The following is a 16,739-nucleotide window of genomic DNA, read 5'->3' on the forward strand; positions in this document are numbered from 1 at the left end:
GTGTATGGTGAGAACACTTAAAATCTACTCTTAGTGATTTTTCAGGCAAGCAGTTAACTATAGTCACATATTGTACAATAGGTCTCTTGGACTAATTCCTTCTATCTAACTGAAATTTTGTATCCTTTGCCCAACATCTCTCCAACCTCTAACCCTCTCCAGCTCCTGGTAACCACCATTTTTCTCTATCTTTCTATGAGTTAAACTTTTTTAAATTCCACATATAAGTGAGATCACACAGTGTTTGTCTTTCTGTGCCTGGCTTATTTCACTTATTTCACTTAACATGAAATAGCCAGGCATAGAAAGATTGAACTGGAGGTCAACTGGAGGATAACCTCCAATTCAATCTATGTTGCTGCAGGTGACAGGACTTTATTCTTTCTTTATCATGAAATAATAATAATAATATAATAATATGTGTATATAACATCTACACTGTGTATGCATATCACATTTTCTTTATCCATTCATCTGTTGATGAACACTTAGGTTGATTCTTTGTCTTGACTGTTGTCAATAATGCTACAATGAACATGGGAATGCAGATATCTCTTTGACTCTTTGACATATGAATTTTATTTCATTTGGGAAAAAGCCCAGTAGTGGGATTGCTGGATTATATTATAGTTTTATGTTTAATATTTTGAGGAATCTTCGTACTGTTTTCCATAATGGATATACTAATATACATTCTAACCAATGGTGTGAGAGGACTCCCCTTTCTACACATCCAAAAGAACCCTTGTTGTCTTTTTTCTTTCTGATAATAGCCACTATAACAGGTTGAGGTGATATCTGATTGTGGTTTTAATTTGCATTTTTCTGATAATTAGTGATGTTGAGCCTCTTTTCATATACCTGTTGGCCATTCATCTGTCTTCTTTTGAGAAATGTCTATTCAGGTGCTTTGCTCAATTTTAAATCAGATTATTTGTTTTCTTGCTCCTGAGTTGTTTGAGTTCTTTATATATTTTGGATATTAGCCCCTTATCACATGTATAGTTTGCAAATAATTTCTGCCATTCTGTAGGTTTTCTCTTCATTTTGTTGATTATTTCCTTTGCTGTGCACAAGGTTTTAAATTTGATGTATTCTCATTTGTCTATTTTTTCTCTTGTTGCCTGTGCTTTGGGGTCACATTTAAAAAAAAATTATTACATACACCAATGTCATGGAGCTTTTTCCTTATGTTCTAATCTAGTAGTTTTACATTTTCTCTTCTTAAGTCTTTAATCTATTTTGAGTTGATTTTTGTATATGGTTTGAAATAAGGGCCTACTTTCATTCTTCTCCATGTGGATGTTCAGTTTTCTTGACATTTCTTAAAGAGACTATTCTTTTCTCATTATGTATTCTTGACACCTCTGTCAAAAATAAATTGACCATAAATGGGTGGGTTTATTTCTGTTCACTCTATTCTATTCCATTGGTCTATGCATTTGTTTTTATGCTAGTTCTGTGCTGTTTTGATTACTATAGCTTTGTAGTATATTTTGAAGTCAGGTAGTTTGATGCTCTCGGCCTTGTTCTTTTTGCTTAATATTGCTTTGGCTATTCACAATCTTTTGTGGTTCCATACAAATTTTAGGATTTTTTTTTTCTATTTCTGTAAAAATGCCATTGGAGTTTTGATAGGGATTGCTTTGAATCTGTAGATCATGAATATTTTGACAATATTAATTCTTCCAATCCATGAACATGGGCTGTCTATTTTCATTTCATTTGTCAATGTCTTATAGTTTTCAGTGTGTAGGTTTTTTACCTCCTTAGTTAAATTTATTTCTGAGTATTTTATTTATAGTTATTATAAATGGGATTTTTAAAAATTTCTTTTTCAGATAGTTTATTAGTTCATAGAAGTACTGCTAATTTTTATGTGGTAACTTTGTATCCTACAGATTTACTCGATTTGTTTGTTATCTATAACAGGTTTTTTGTGAAATCTTTAGGGTTTTCTATAAATAAGATCATGTTGTCTGTGAACAGGGACAATTTAACCTCTTCCTTCCAATTTGGATGCAGAAAACATATTTTGATCATATAAAAAAAACAAATGGAAAAAGTCTAGGAATTGAATTTTTAAAATAAATAATGGAGATTGACTTGAAAAGGTTTATTTTCATTTTATCCCTTGCAATAGATATTTTTTCAAGCTTTAACATACACTAAGATATGACAGCAGAAACTTTTGAAAGAATGATTTGAGAACATCAACAAAACAAAAAGATTTGAGAGTTTGCAGGAAGTCTGGCCTTACTATTTATTAATTAATTATAATTAGTCAAAACCTATAATATGATAGTCAAAACCTACTATGCACTTTGGGTGGCTTTGAACTCTGAGAGAGACTATGAAACATATATATACACACGCATATATATGTGTGTGTGTGTGTGTGTGTGTGTGTGTGTATGCACATCATCAGCATTCAGACGAGGTTCCATAAGAAGTTGAAATCTCCTTAAGGGAACATTGGTAGAACTTCAAGTCCTTTATAGTTTTCAGAAAAAAAAAGTATGTTTTATCATACCAAATCACTGGCAGAGAGTTAAGAATACACATTTTGTATAAATATGTATTCACTTAATTCATGAAACAGAATCTTTTCTTTTATAGCCAAAAGAGCCATTCTCAGAGAGCATATGGGCAATCAAAATATTCTCAAAGCCTGAAAGCCAGAAGTAGCTCTTGGTTTATTTACTGGGGTATGTCTTTCTAAACATTCTTTTTAAAATTAGCCCCAAAGGGCAATAAATTAGGCCTCTCTTAGGCCTGAGTGAATAAGAAAGATGAGGATTAAAGGACTTTCAGCAAGGATACCATTCACATGGTATCTGTCTCAAGGTGTAGACCCAATGAGGTAAGTTTAAACAGGAAAAAGTAAACATTTAGAACCATTACTCTGTTCATGCAGAGCAGTCAAAACTTTCTCGGCAACATGCTTTTCACAAACTCAATGAAGCAGCTCAGGTGTCAAGAAAATGTATCTATGAAGGTTTTTCTTTCTTAGTTTTTTCCCAGTTCCAATCTCATTACTATCTATCAGCAGTGTCTGAGATACTGATGAGAAATCATAAACATTAAAGAAATAGATGGGTCAATTTTGATAGAAATGGAAAGGTTGACATATAAGCAGGTGTTCGTTAATGAAGGGTAGGTTCAAGACTAGTGCTCCGCAGAAAGAGAACAAAGTGAAATAAACCAAGTTTGATTTTCAAATACCTATAGAATTCGGCATTTTGTAATAAACATTTTTCTTTCCCATTGTATATGCCAAGAGACCAAAACATACAATGTTTGTTAAGTGATTAGTATCAATCAAAAGTTTAATGTTTAAAACAAATGGAGAATATCAAATGGTATCATTGGTGAAGCACCCTTTCTCAGTGTTCTAAATATTGTATTGATGGCCATTAAAAATAAATATTCAGCACTTTGGAAGACTGAGGCAAGCATATCACCTGAGGTCGGGAGTTTGGGACCAGCCTGACCAACGTGGAGAAACCCCATTTCTACTAAAAATACAAAAATTAGCTGGGCGTGATGGCATATGCCTGTAATCCCAGCTACTTGGGAGGCTGAGGCAGGAGAATCACTTGAACCCAGGAGGCAGAGGTTGTGGTGAGCCAAGATCACACCATTGCACTCCAGCCTGGGAAACAAGAGCGAAACTCTGTCTCAAATTAATTAATTAATTAATTAAAAGAACTGAAATAATGTCCATAGTGTCCAGATATAGGAATATTGTGTTTCAACAATCCAACATGAAGCTGCTGAGGGAATTCACCTGTGTCAGATATTTTAAGATGTAGTTAGCAAATTCTCACTTTCCTGGAATCACATAAAATATTCATAGATTCCTGTCAGTAGTTGCAAAGTTAAATTTAAAGCCCCATTCTTGGCTTCATGAGATAAAATATTTCTATAGGATCTCTATTTTCTCGACTTTATTTTTCCTAGTGCAGTTGGAACTATTTCGCAATCCCATGCCACCATGGATCTAGAACATAGCATCATACTTTGTGGCATCTCTCCTTCATAACTGTCTTTGGAGCCATACATTTATTCACATACATGCAAAATGCAAGTGGGAAAGCATTTGGCTTTTCTAGAATTGCAAATTTATGGAGTCTATATAATGTCATTGATCCATTCATCCAGGTGAATAGAGCTACCTTTATTGAGCACTGACTCTGTTCCAGGTAGCTTACATATATAACTTCTAATTGTTGCAACCCAGAAAAGTGGACAACATTATCACTATTTCATAGAAGAGAAAACTTGACTAATTGTGTCAAATCAACTTTTCTAAAGTTACTCAGATCGAACCCTTAAATGAGGCTGACTCCAAAGACCATATTCTTTCTATAACACCACAATATGCTCTCTTATTATCTTGAGAGGCTCTACCAATTTAAATAGAAAAAGTGTTAATGGCATTCACGGCTCATTGTTTTTTTTTTTTAAAAAAAAGGACTAAGTTCTGTTTCATTTTCCACTAAACCTCCTTAGTCCTCTTGGTAATTGAATAACCAAGCCCTGCCTTTTGTATGCCATCAATGGGCAATATAGAAAGGTAGATAAAGAAGAAAAAAATAAAAATAAAAAAGAGAGAATATTCCATCTGTCTACCTGGTAGTGGCTCATAGAGGAAGCAAAAGGAAAATTCTTATTTTCCTGCTAATTATTTTTCTGTTTAAAGGAGGAAAGGAATGGCATGAGGTAAAGGATAAATACAGAATATTGATGTGGTAATAATGATAAAAAAAAAAAAAGGAACAAAGAAGAGTTGATTTGGGGGTTATTTCTCCATCTCTCTGGCCATTCCACTCTTCACTGAATAAGTGTATTCTATTTGGCTTTCAAGCTAGGGTTGTCATGCAAGAAGTGTACGTTAATTTCCTATTTTCTCATAAGTTTCTTTTGGGGATAAGCCTTTTGGTTTCTGCTGTTTATTATTTCAAAGGCATCTATATGCTAATATGTCTTATGCTTATTATTTTCATGTTTGTCCCTTAGGTTATGCTTCATATCACCCACCAGGGAGGATCATATCTCATAAAAACTTTCAAATTTGATTTTGAAAATTATTCAGAAAAATTTAAGCCATGCTCTCTCCCCACATAGGAAAGACTATGCTCTGGAGAGTCCTGTAATTTGCAGAAAATGGACTGGGATAACATTTGAGTTGCATGCTACCAAAATCCTCTTGAGAAGGACAGCTAGCTACCCAGAATATTTAATGCTGTTACATTAAAATGTTGGATGAACGACTAAAATAAAGAATCTAGTCATAGGTTGTAAGAAGTCGCTAAATTATTACATTTAATCCAAAGAAGAGAAAGGAAAAGCTGTTTTCATTCTCCCCAGTCTCTGAGGTGTGTTACCTGCTTCGATTGCTATAAATACTGCATTTTAATTGTATGTTATCCTTCCTTTGTATCATTTCTAGAAAGTTAATTTTAACAATACTAAGGACTGAAGCTGAGTTTGTGCATAGAGGAAGAATCAGATAAAATAGAAATCTCATATAATAAGCCGGCTTAATGTTTTCTTCCAGAACTTTTATTACAGAGATTTTTAAATAAAGTCATAATCTATTTTGAAAGTAGGTTGTTATTTTAAAAATAAAATAAAATCAGCCAATTAACCTGACATAAAATATTTATTCAGGCATCATCTTTTAAGGAAATCAAAGCTTAAAAACGGATTCCTTGATGTGAATTCCTAGGATTCCTAGTTTACCTTGGAGGGCATTTATCATTCCTCCCTTGATTGAGAATTGGACTCCTTTTGTTCCAAAGCCCTTCAGGGGTACAAATAAAGGGCATCATTTCACCCTCTACTGTATCATTCTCTGCCCTACTCTGTTCTTAAGCAAGGAGTCAACAACACTGAGGAATTTGTACACTAGGTTTAAGTTCGTTTTGTGTACCAGCCTCCTCTTTACTCATTCCTCTACCTTTCAGTAGCTGCACCTAAATCCCTTTCTATTTTGTTGTTGCTCTTAAATGCTTTCACTTTTAGACCTCAGCAGTGACTTCATTCTGTAAGAAATGCAACTCAATAACTGGTATTTCTTCTCTTGGTTCATTTTAGTGCCTCTTGATCTACAAGACAGTTTTGTTAGTCGGAGAGTTTGCTCTCAGAGTTGGAAGAAAGGTCTCCTTCTGAAAGGAGTCCTGACAAGCAAACTAGGCTCTCCTCCAGACAGAAAGGGGTAAGAGTGAGCCTACAAAAGTCAGGTGAAGACAGGTAACTGAACAACATGTGCTAGACCAGCCTACCAGCATTTCAACACTTATGGTCATAACCTCTCTGTAAATAAGAACTATCGCTGGGGACATATTTTATGGATTTGTTAGAATAAATGATTGGTAAAATGTTATTTTACCAGTTGAAACATGACTGTATTTAGTGCATTTTGTTAAAATAAAAGACCTATAATGGTTTGTGTGCCAAATCCTGTTACCCATCACATTTTTCTTTTTATTCTAATTATCTGCCTGGGATAATAACAAAATAGCTACACCTTTTTTTACCTTTTAAAGTTGTATTTGGAGAATAATTCATTTAACTAGCACATTTGGCTTAATGCAGCCCCAACTGAAAAGAAATGGCCTTTTCTTGCTCATCTCAGAACACAATTCAAAGATAATTCAAATAGAAAAGAAACTGTGTGCAGTTAGACTCCAAAATTTGTGGGGTGCTGTTGAGCTATGCAAGCTGATTAAGCAGCCTGCTAGGAGTGTATTACTGTCTTCATGAACTAAGTTCCATGAGGGCAGGAAATATGTCTATCAACAACTCTTAGCTCATAGCTCTAGAAGGTGGCTGCAGGTTGTGACTTTTAGCAAATGTGTTGTAGTCATGCCTCAGTCTAAATGAGCAGTGAACTTTGGCTTAACTCAACTTCAGAAATGCTGTGTGATCTTCAACAGTTGACACTCCTGGTCCTGTAATGCCCCTGGAGCATGATGAATAGCTTGAAGCTTTGAAATAATATAGACTCAAATCAAATAAGCCTGGGTTTGAGTCCCAGCGTCAATACCTACTAGTTTTCTGACCAACTTCAATCTCTTCTAAGCCTCTCTAAGCCTCATTCCCTGCGTGAGTAATATTAATTGAAAAAAAAAATCAAGTTTACTTAAGTTGACTGCAAGGACTAAATGAGATGATGTATTTGCATAGTATGCACACATAGTAAATGCTCAACTAATGGTGACTTTTCTTTTCTTTTCTTTTCTTTTTGCAGTTGCAAGATTTAATAGAGTGAAATAGAGTGAAAACAGAGCTCCCATACAAAGGGAGGGGACCCAAAGGGGGTTGCTGTTGCCGGTTGAATGCCTGGGTTTATATCCTGATCCTTGTCCCTCCTGCTGTGCTCTCAGGCAATAGATGATTGGCTATTTCTTTACCTCCTGTTTTTGCCTACTTAGCATTTCAGTGAACTCTCTGATGGGTCGGGTGTGAGCTAAATTGCAAGCCCTGTGTTTAAAGGTGGAAGGGGTCACCTTCCCAGCTAGGCTTAGGGATTCTTAGTTGGCCTAGGAAATCCAGCTAGTCCTGTGTCTCAGTACCTCCTCTCAACAGGAAAACCCAAGTGCTGTTGGGGAGGTTGGCCAATGACCGTTCTAACTGCTTCCTGCTGAATTGGGGCATAGTAGGGGTGGTGCAGTTGAGATTTCCTCAGAAGGAGTGCCTTTGATGTCATTAACATCTGAGCATGGGCTAGCAGGCCGGTGCAGGGGTCTGCGATGGATTTTAGTCATGGACTGCATCTGGGGCTCCATTGGAAGATGGAGTCTTACTCTGTCACCCAGGCTGGAGTGCAGTGGTGTGATCTCAGTTCACTGCAACCTCTACCTCCTGGGTTCAAGCGATTCTCCTGCCTCAGCCTCCTGAGTAGCTGGGATTACAGGCATGTGCCACTACACCTGGCTAATTTTGTATTTTTAGTAGAGATGGGGTTTTGCCATGTTCGTCAGGCTGGTTGTGAACTCCCGACCTCAGGTGATCCACCTGCTTTAGCCTCCCAACATGCTGGGATTACACGTGTGAGCCACCACACCCAGCCAATGGTGACAATTTCTATTGTCATTATGACTTTTAATAGTAATAATACTTCTAGGATTGTTATTATCATCATTATTAATCATATTAATAGTTATGCAGAAGTTTCAAAGTTTATCCCTATGGATAATTTAAGTAGTAGAAATCAAAAGATGCATACATTAGATACTTTTCTGCCAATAAAACAGGGCCTACAAAAATAAATGTGGACAATTTCAAGTTTTCAGTGTGATTCTCCGGAGACCTGTATATCATCACAAAGTTTTAGTAAACACTTTTAATTAAAAAAAAAAAGGTCTTAAGATAGCACAAAAGGTAAAAATTTTGAAGATTCACACAATATTATTACTTATATCTAGCCAATATCAATTATTCAGGTGAGATAGAAATAAAAAGTCAATTAAAAGCTAGATATTTCTACCCTCACTGCCAAGAATCTAGGCGTCTAGCTAATGATTTTTCTCTTTCTCTTTTCTGGGGTACCTGATATTATGAAACATTGTGTTGTTATTGGCTGCTTTTGTTGCTGGTAGTAGTGATTATAAGATACAATTTAAAATTATTAAATATTGTGAGGAATGGAATTGATCAGAATGAAGGCTTTCCATAAGAAAATACACCTTGCTAGTTGAAAAGCTCCAGTGATCTTCCAGGACATCTTCGTGGGGCCAGAACGTGATATGAAAGCATACAGCCGGGTCTCAGGGCCGTTGAAAAGTTATGGTCTTGCTGCTAAATAAGAGAAGAGTAAATAGGCTTGTATTTGCCTCTACAGCATATGGCATTACACAGAAAGAAAAGTCAGATGTTGATTAAACCTTTGAAGGACTGGAATGGATCATCCCATTCTGTACTAAAAAGTCAACTTTGACCTTTAATTGCATGTCCCCCTCAACAAAAGACCTGTAAACATATTTGCTGAAAGGTTCTTATTGCATCCAAGACTCATTTCAAGTAAAAAGAAAAATCTTTTTTCTTTGTATTTGGAAGAGCTCTAATGACAATACAGCCTTTATTGAAATAACATCTTGACCGTATATTGGTATCTTTCATTTAATGTTTATCCTTTCCTGTGGATTTCCTTCTTTCATGAAACCTTCCCTCCAAGGAAATGCTGACAGTAAATTAACATCCATGCTTTGGTGTATTTTATGGTGTTTCATTTTAAATATGCACAGTTGGATTAAAATCCAACATCATCTATGTTTCACGTGTTTAGCAAATAGTAGAGGCTAAATAAATGCAGTTAAAAGAAAGTAATCTCACTAGAATTACAGCCACAGTTTCCTAGATTTCATTTCTATTCTGTCAGCCCTCAGTGAAGCTGGTATAATTTCCCTTTAAATGGGCAAGATTTGGAATTGTTCACAGTCACAAGTGAGAGAACAAAATAAGAGAGATTTTCATTTATAAGATTGCCTTTCTCTTATCTATTGGTCTTGCCTCACAGACCGTCTGTCTCTGGAAAGCAAAGTCAATAAAAATGATTAGAGTTGACATCTCACAAATGTACACCCTTAAACCATGAAGCATTAATGCTGTGCAGGAAATATTTTTCTGACCTTTTCAAATTGCATCCAACTGTCTTGGGAATTTCTCAGTGACTAGAGGTAATAAGGTTCAATCCATTTTACCGGCTGGCTTCAAATTTAGTTCCTCCGAAGGTCTAACTTATCTATTCTTTGCATCTTGGTCCCAGCATCCATTCGGCACAGAAACCCATGCATCTAATCTTTCTTCCCCCTTCTCAGGTTCTTGCTAAAGGATCACACTGTGGAATCTACAACCATGACGACTTTCCATTTATTGCTCCCTTGAAAAATAAAATATTAGCACAAGAAGATAAGTGGGCATGTTGTCTTTTGAGAAGCCCTGGTTGAATTTAATTAGCTTTTAGATTTCATCCCATCTTACATCTCAGTTTTTACCTATGTGATTTATGCCTCAGTAATCTTCATTCTGTAAGACTTTTTCAACTTACAAATCATGGGCATTCTCTCGAATATTAAAGAGGCAAAAATATGTGAATTTCTTTTACGTTAAATTAATTTTGCTTTTTCTTCTGTGAGTCCAAATGCAGTAGACATACTCCCTTAGAAAGGAAGGGAGTCAGCCAAGTGTGACATGCTAAAAGGCAGCTGGGCGGCCTCTTCACCGTGTTCCCTGAAGGAGAACAGAAAACAGAAGCTGGGGACACATTTCTTGACCTCATGAAAGTATTGGATGTCAGGAAGCCTTGACAAGAAATTAAAAAGCTTGTCTTACTTTTTATATTTAGAGCGTCTCCATGTTGACTGTGATTCTGGGGAGATATCAGTGTTTCCTCATTTGTAGGGCACACCAAATTCAACAGCATTCTCTGCTGTGTTGTTCCCATCCATTGCCTCTGTACTGCCTTCTGCAGAGGAGATTAGAATCTTGGCTGGAATTTCCTGTGGTCAGTGGAGCTTGGAGCCTCTTTCTGGCTTGGAAGGCATGTTCATGGGCAAACAGCCACCAGGATGAAAAAATCTTTTTGAAGTTACCCTTTTAAGATTTCGCATTTTCTTGTACACTAATTATCAAGTTTGATCATCATAAGATACTTGACTTTATAAAAATGAGATTATTTCAGACAACCCTATTTAGAAAATAGACTTGGAAAAAGGAGGCGAAGAGCAGACAATTTTAATATTTACAACACTGTATTTTTTTTCCTGAAGAAACTGTATATTCATGCCAAAGTTCATCTTCATAATATGGCTTGTCTTTTTCACTTAAAACAAGGTGCTTAAAGTTTTTGGTCAAAGTTAAAATGGAATATACCAAGTTATGTTTAAGAATAAGCTGCTATTTCATCATTTGAAATTTTACCTGTCTTAATAATAGAGTCACAGTCCTGATGTTCTTTTATGACTTGGGTGTCATTAGATGGCATTTTGTTTAGGAAAGATGGAGTATTTTGGCAGTTTTGCAAATCAGATTTACTTGATATTTGCAATGCAACTTAATGTTTTTATCACTAGCAACTTAATGTTTTTATCACTAGTCAAGGAAAAGTGAAGACTTTCAGGTGCAGTAATTAAAGCTGTCTGTTTCTTGAGTGGAGCTGCAGTACACCTGAGAGGTTGTTAATTCAACTGTGTGTATGTCTGCACGTATGTGTGCAGCCATGTGTGTGGTATGCATACTAACTTAAATTCAGGATTGGAAGGCAACAACTCTGAAAACAAATGGACTCTATTTTCTCCCTGTGGATGCCACCTCTTAATAAATTGAAAACTTAGCTATACCTATGAAACCCTTTCAGAACACAGAATGGCTTAGCTGATTGCTCTAATTATTACACGTTTAGTGCCTCCTCTTTCTCATTTCTGAGATATACTGTCTTTGCTTCAGAACCTGGAGGTAAAACAAAGTCCATGTTTAGACTTCCCATTGTAAGCAAAAGTGATTTGAATCTGGTAGAAGAACGAAGTGAAGTGATGCTGGGGGTCACTTTGTACTGGGGTTGTTTTGCTTTGCTGGGTGTGCTTAGAGTTTGGAAGATGGCTGTGGAATGAATCAGGTAGAGGGGCACAAAGGGAATAGGTCACCTAATTAACAGTGCCAATAATAAAAATGGCTGATTCTTACTGGATAACTACTACTTACCGGGTGTATCACAGGTAACTCATACAACTTAATCTTTACAGGAGCCCAATAAGACAGGCACAACTATCTTCGACTTACAAGGAGAAAAAGTGAGGCTTAGAGAGAGAGATTGTATGAAGAAAATCATTTTTACATGGAAAGGAATGAAACAGTGTCTTCATTGCAATCATTGGTATTTTTATTTTTCCTCCTCTGCCTTTTCCTTCTCCTTTCTATCCTCTTCCTTCATCACCTCCTCCTCTTTCTTTTTACTTAGCTTCTCCTTCTCTTTATTTTTCTTTTTTCCTTTTTTCCTTTTCTTTTCTTTTTTCTTTTTTTTTTTTTTTTTTGAGATGGAGTTTCACTCTTGTTGCCCAGGGTGGAGTGCAATGGCACGATCTCGGCTCTCCACAACCTTCACCTCCCAGGTTCAAGTGATTCTCCTGCTTCAGCCTCCCTAGTAGCCTGGATTACAGGCATGTACCACCACACCCGGCTAATTTTGTATTTTTAGTAGAGACAGTTTCTCCATGTTGGTCAGGCTGGTCTCGAACTCCCGACCTCAGGTGATCCACCCTCCTCGGCCTTCCAAAGTGCTGGGATTACAGGCATGAGCCACTGGACCTGGCCTTTATTTTTCTTTTCTCAAACACAGAATGAAATGTGGCCAGGTTGTTAAAGCACTATTCCATTGGGTTTTGGTCAACAAGGACAGGTCTTTTTCTCTCCTTCATCATGGAGTTGCTCTTAGTAGAGCTACTTACTTAATTATTTTGGAAGTTTGATAAGGGCTAAGAGTTCTGGCCGATGGTTTACTTATCATCACATAATTTTTCATTAACTTAAAAGATGAACACAGGTAGCAGAGTATGTTGATTATATGCTGTTCCTCATAAGCTCACATTCAAATCTGCCTTCTATGTTTTGTCTGTGTTAATGATTGTTCAGGGTTAAAAGGGAGAAAGAATGAATTGAGGATAGCAGATGTCCAAAGATATTTTTGTGAGTAACTCAGTAAAACCTGTTTCTATAAAAAGAAGGTGTTACTGTATCAGGATATCTAGGAAATTAAATTTTTTTCAGATATACAGCTGAGATTTTTTTTTCTATTTCCCTCACACATCAATATTGCAAACATAAATTCCTGATTGCTAGAGCAGGCTTATTTTTGTGACGTTAGCTCAATGGAGATATCGATGCCCTGGGATTCAATTTCACTCTTATAGTGATGCCTAATATACTTCAATTTGTTTCTCAGGGAAGGGGCTTGGTTATTTATTCTGGGTAAACTGGGCTTTTTGTGTTGCCACAGCATCACTTAGACTCCTGATACTGAGGCCAGCAACCTGATCGGGCCTCATTTGTTCCCAGGCATAACAGGAGGATAGAAAATGGATTCAAATCTAAGCAGAGTGGTAGAATCTCAAAAGCTCTGTCACCAACACTTACTGCAGATATACTCTTCCTAGAGGGAGTGTTCTGAAAATTTGGTCTGCATCTCACCTGTGATAAATATCCCCTTTAAAAACATTCACACAGAACGACACAATAAAGGCAGCATGGTTTTAGATGCAAATATGATTTTGAGGTCTCTCTCCTCTCTCTCTCTCTCTCTCTCTCTCTCTCTGTCTCGTATACATTGGGTCTGGGGTCTTTCGAATATGCATGTGATCTCAGTTTAGGGTTCATGAATGACTTTGTGTTTTGTGTAAGGCCCCTTTGATTTCCACTCTCACCGTTATTGGAAATAAACTCAAAATTGTACAAACAGAGTAAATTGCTCTGAAACTATGCCATGCAGAGTTCATCTTCAACACTTTGCTTTCTATTATTGCCAAAGGAAGGGAAATGACAGCATTGGCTTTAAATCTGTAAATTTAGTAGTGGGGCATCTGCCTGTGCTTCTGTGATATACTGGTAATCTCCACTTACTGTCAGGGCTGCGGCAGTATTTATTTTTCCTTAATTGGAACCCCACTGATATCCTGTGGGATTCCCTCCCCCCCGCCCCCCACCTTGGCAAGACAATATATCCTTATAGACCTAGATCATAACCACCATGGTCTATTGTAATATTATAGTCAGGAATATCAACACTGGGATCAAAATTAAACCAACCTCCAGTTTCTAGACTGCCTTTTGATATTATTAGGAACTCACCATTTTTCTCAGTGTTTATCTTTGAAGTTAAAGAAATATCTGCAGGAGTTCAAATTGAATATGCTTTATCACAGTGTTTCCTCTTCTGTTTTAATTCTTCATTTAGTTGCTTCTAGAAGTGTGGGGATGACTGATTACATTGCAAACTGTTACCCATAATGAACAAGTAAACAACAAACATGAGTGATTTGGGTGCTCTATATAGAAATGTTATTTTAAAAATACCTTCATCCTTTCTAGGTGAACAAATATAATGAGATGCCCGGAAAACTTTATTAAAATTAAATTCATTAAAATTAAGTAAATCCTTTTAATCTTAACTTTTGGTGTCAAAACAGGATTTGTTACCTTGGACATCAGAGGGCCACTTCATTGTCTTTATTTATGGTTTCAGCATTTACTTTTCCCATGTGCTATTTTTATTTTTGTCATTGAAGTTCATGAAGACTTAATCATTACCCCTCTAATTTTCCAGAAAAAAAAAAAAAGTTGATTTATTGAACTGACTGCAGAAAAAGAAGAAGAAGAAGATCAATCTGACATTGTAGGTTAATAGTAGGAAACAAAGCACATTCATAATTAGAAGAGAAAAGGACTTTCCTTGTTCATTCCAGTTTATAACAAAAAGCCCCTCGCTAAAGTGTCTTAGAAAATAATGCATTCAGACTGAGTTGAATTACCGCCTAGCAGATTCTATTTATCTGTAGCTTAAAAAGCAGCTGCGTTTTTGTAAAAAGCAATGAATGTGGCAGTCCTACTTAAAGGTAGAAGAAAAAGAACACCCCTTGTTTTGTAATAAGGGGATTTTCCATTTAAAAGAGAGAGCAAGCCTGTTGTGTGAAGTAGGGTTATTACATTCACTGTATTCTATCTCACCCACCAGGAGGCTAATAATGAAGGGGCCGGGAAGGAGGCCAGTGCTACCAGGGTTATCTCACAACCTCAGATGCTGGATAAGTCGAAGGAGGCAGAATCGCTTTGGGATGACATTCAGAAAGGCTGGAGTGATTACTTGGAAGAGAAAACCCTACCTATTCTTTCCAAGGTAAACAGTTCATTTCATCTGGTCAGCGTCATGTTGCAGTATACAAATATGTTTATATAAAGATATCTATAAAATTTTCCTTTTAAAAAATCATTTTAGGTTCAGGAATATTCCCCTGACCTGCTCATCCAATGGTCCAGTAATGAATTACTGGAGACCTGCCTTAGACAAAGAATGCACTCAGAGCCCCAACACACCTAAAGCCACGCTTTGAAGGATCTGCCAAGCTCACTTTTAATCATGAGAAAGAAATTACCCACACGGAGTCAGCAGAAAATGAGAAAGTAGAGCTCGTGCTGTGAATAATTCCAGCAAGTGCCAAGGGGCTAGTTGAGGAATGGCTTCATGAGGTGAATATCTTTAGCTTGTACTTAGGGTTTGGTTAGCGTATAATCATTTTCTCTTTTAGGAGCAATGACTATCATACGTGTATTTCCTAACTAAAGAGTGCTCAGAGCATTTGCCAAGATGTTGACAGATTTAATATCAATCTTGCCCATGTTGTTATTTACTATGACTAATTTTACGTTTGTAAATATGCAAAAATCAATTTAGGCGGAAAGGCTCTCGTCCGAGCCAATGACTGCTACTAGCTGTGCGTATTTGTGTGTATTGCTGTGAGTGCACGTCCAGTAATTTATGTCTCTGTGTCTGTATGTGCCCTTGTTCTCGTCTTCTCTCTGTTGTGAATGCAGGTTGGGAGAATTAGCCAAACATTGGGTTCTCAGATGTGGTCCCAGGCTTTCATTTGATTTTTGGAACGGGAAAAAAGAACGTGTCACATCATGATTAATGGTGAATCTGAATTTTCAATTCACATGAAAGTAGGAAGGGGAGGGGATATGAGTCAAGTGACAAGACTAACCTTTTCCCTTTGGGACGAGCATGATTCAAATTAAACATCACTTTCAGTGTGAAATTAGTTCGAAGGCTTTGTGTGTGTGTGTGTGTGTGTGTGTGCCTGGTTTAACTCCTTGGTGGCTGCTCATTCAGAGAGGATTTCTTCCATCCCAGATCCGTGCCTGGGTCTACTCCCAGTAGCCCACAGTTCCTCTTCCTTTGTTTTATTTTTCTAAAGATCAGGTCCAGGAAATGAGTATTTTGCTATTTCAAAAGCTTCACTCCTCACAAGATAAGATTCTTCCTAAAATGTGCATCCCAAACTAATGTTTTAATACATTAAATCAATCAGTCAGTTAATCAGTAATAACATTCTTCTTTATTTAAAGCTAATTTTGTCAGGGAGGAGGGAGAAAGGAAGCAAGGGATCCTTTTGAAAGGCATTTTGAGTGCCCTCCACTCGGTGCCAGTTTTTGCTGGCTGAGTGAGCCACAGAGGAAGAACAGCAACAAAAACCCCCAAGTTCTCTCCTGAGTCTCTAGTTTCCCACATAACAGTCACAGGATTGCCATGCCAACCTTCAGCAATGTTGGCTTTCAGCAAGCATGTGCCTTGACACTTTAAAACTGCCCTTCAATACTGATCCAAAGGATGCAGGTCCAAACTTGTAGAAAGAACCTGCTGCCTGAGCAAATGCAAGGCTGCCTTTCCATGTATCCACATTCTTGATGCCACCATTTATGTGATTGACTCTGTTTCTGGAGTTTGGTGGCTGGTGGGGAAAGGGAAAGTGTTGAGCTAGCTAAGAAACAGTGTTATTCTTCTAGTGTATTTTATTTTCAAAAGGAAAATGGTAGGGCTCTTAAACCCCTTCCCTAATGGAAGGAGAGATGTGGTAGAGGAGCGATGGGTGTTGCGGGGGTAGCGAGTGGGGAGAGCTGAGCCAGCTGAGGGAGGAGGTAGAGGTGGAGTCTGGGAGGTAGAAAGTGGAGGCAGACAAGCAGCT

General features: G+C 37.1%; 1 protein-coding gene across 18 annotated transcripts in view; it reads left to right on the forward strand.

Annotated features, from left to right (window-relative positions):
- The window catches only part of LOC119623841 (uncharacterized), a 147,797-nt gene that overhangs the window by 83,270 nt on the left and 47,788 nt on the right, over positions 1-16,739 (forward strand). For 12 of the 18 annotated variants that reach the window (XR_012094567.1, XR_005239889.2, XR_012094565.1 and 9 more), the window contains 2 exons: positions 14,732-14,893; positions 14,993-15,243. Coding sequence is in view for 1 of the 18 variants with exons in the window: in XM_073021024.1 (XP_072877125.1) it covers positions 14,732-14,893 (162 nt within the window). In the remaining 17 variants the exon portion in view is untranslated. The remainder of the gene's footprint in view (positions 1-14,731; positions 14,894-14,992; positions 15,244-16,739) is intronic. The other 6 variants (XR_005239894.2, XR_012094568.1, XR_012094569.1 and 3 more) reach the window with 1 other exon arrangement.

Source organism: Chlorocebus sabaeus, chromosome 11 (assembly GCF_047675955.1).
Source record: "Chlorocebus sabaeus isolate Y175 chromosome 11, mChlSab1.0.hap1, whole genome shotgun sequence".
NCBI lineage: Eukaryota > Metazoa > Chordata > Mammalia > Primates > Cercopithecidae > Chlorocebus > Chlorocebus sabaeus.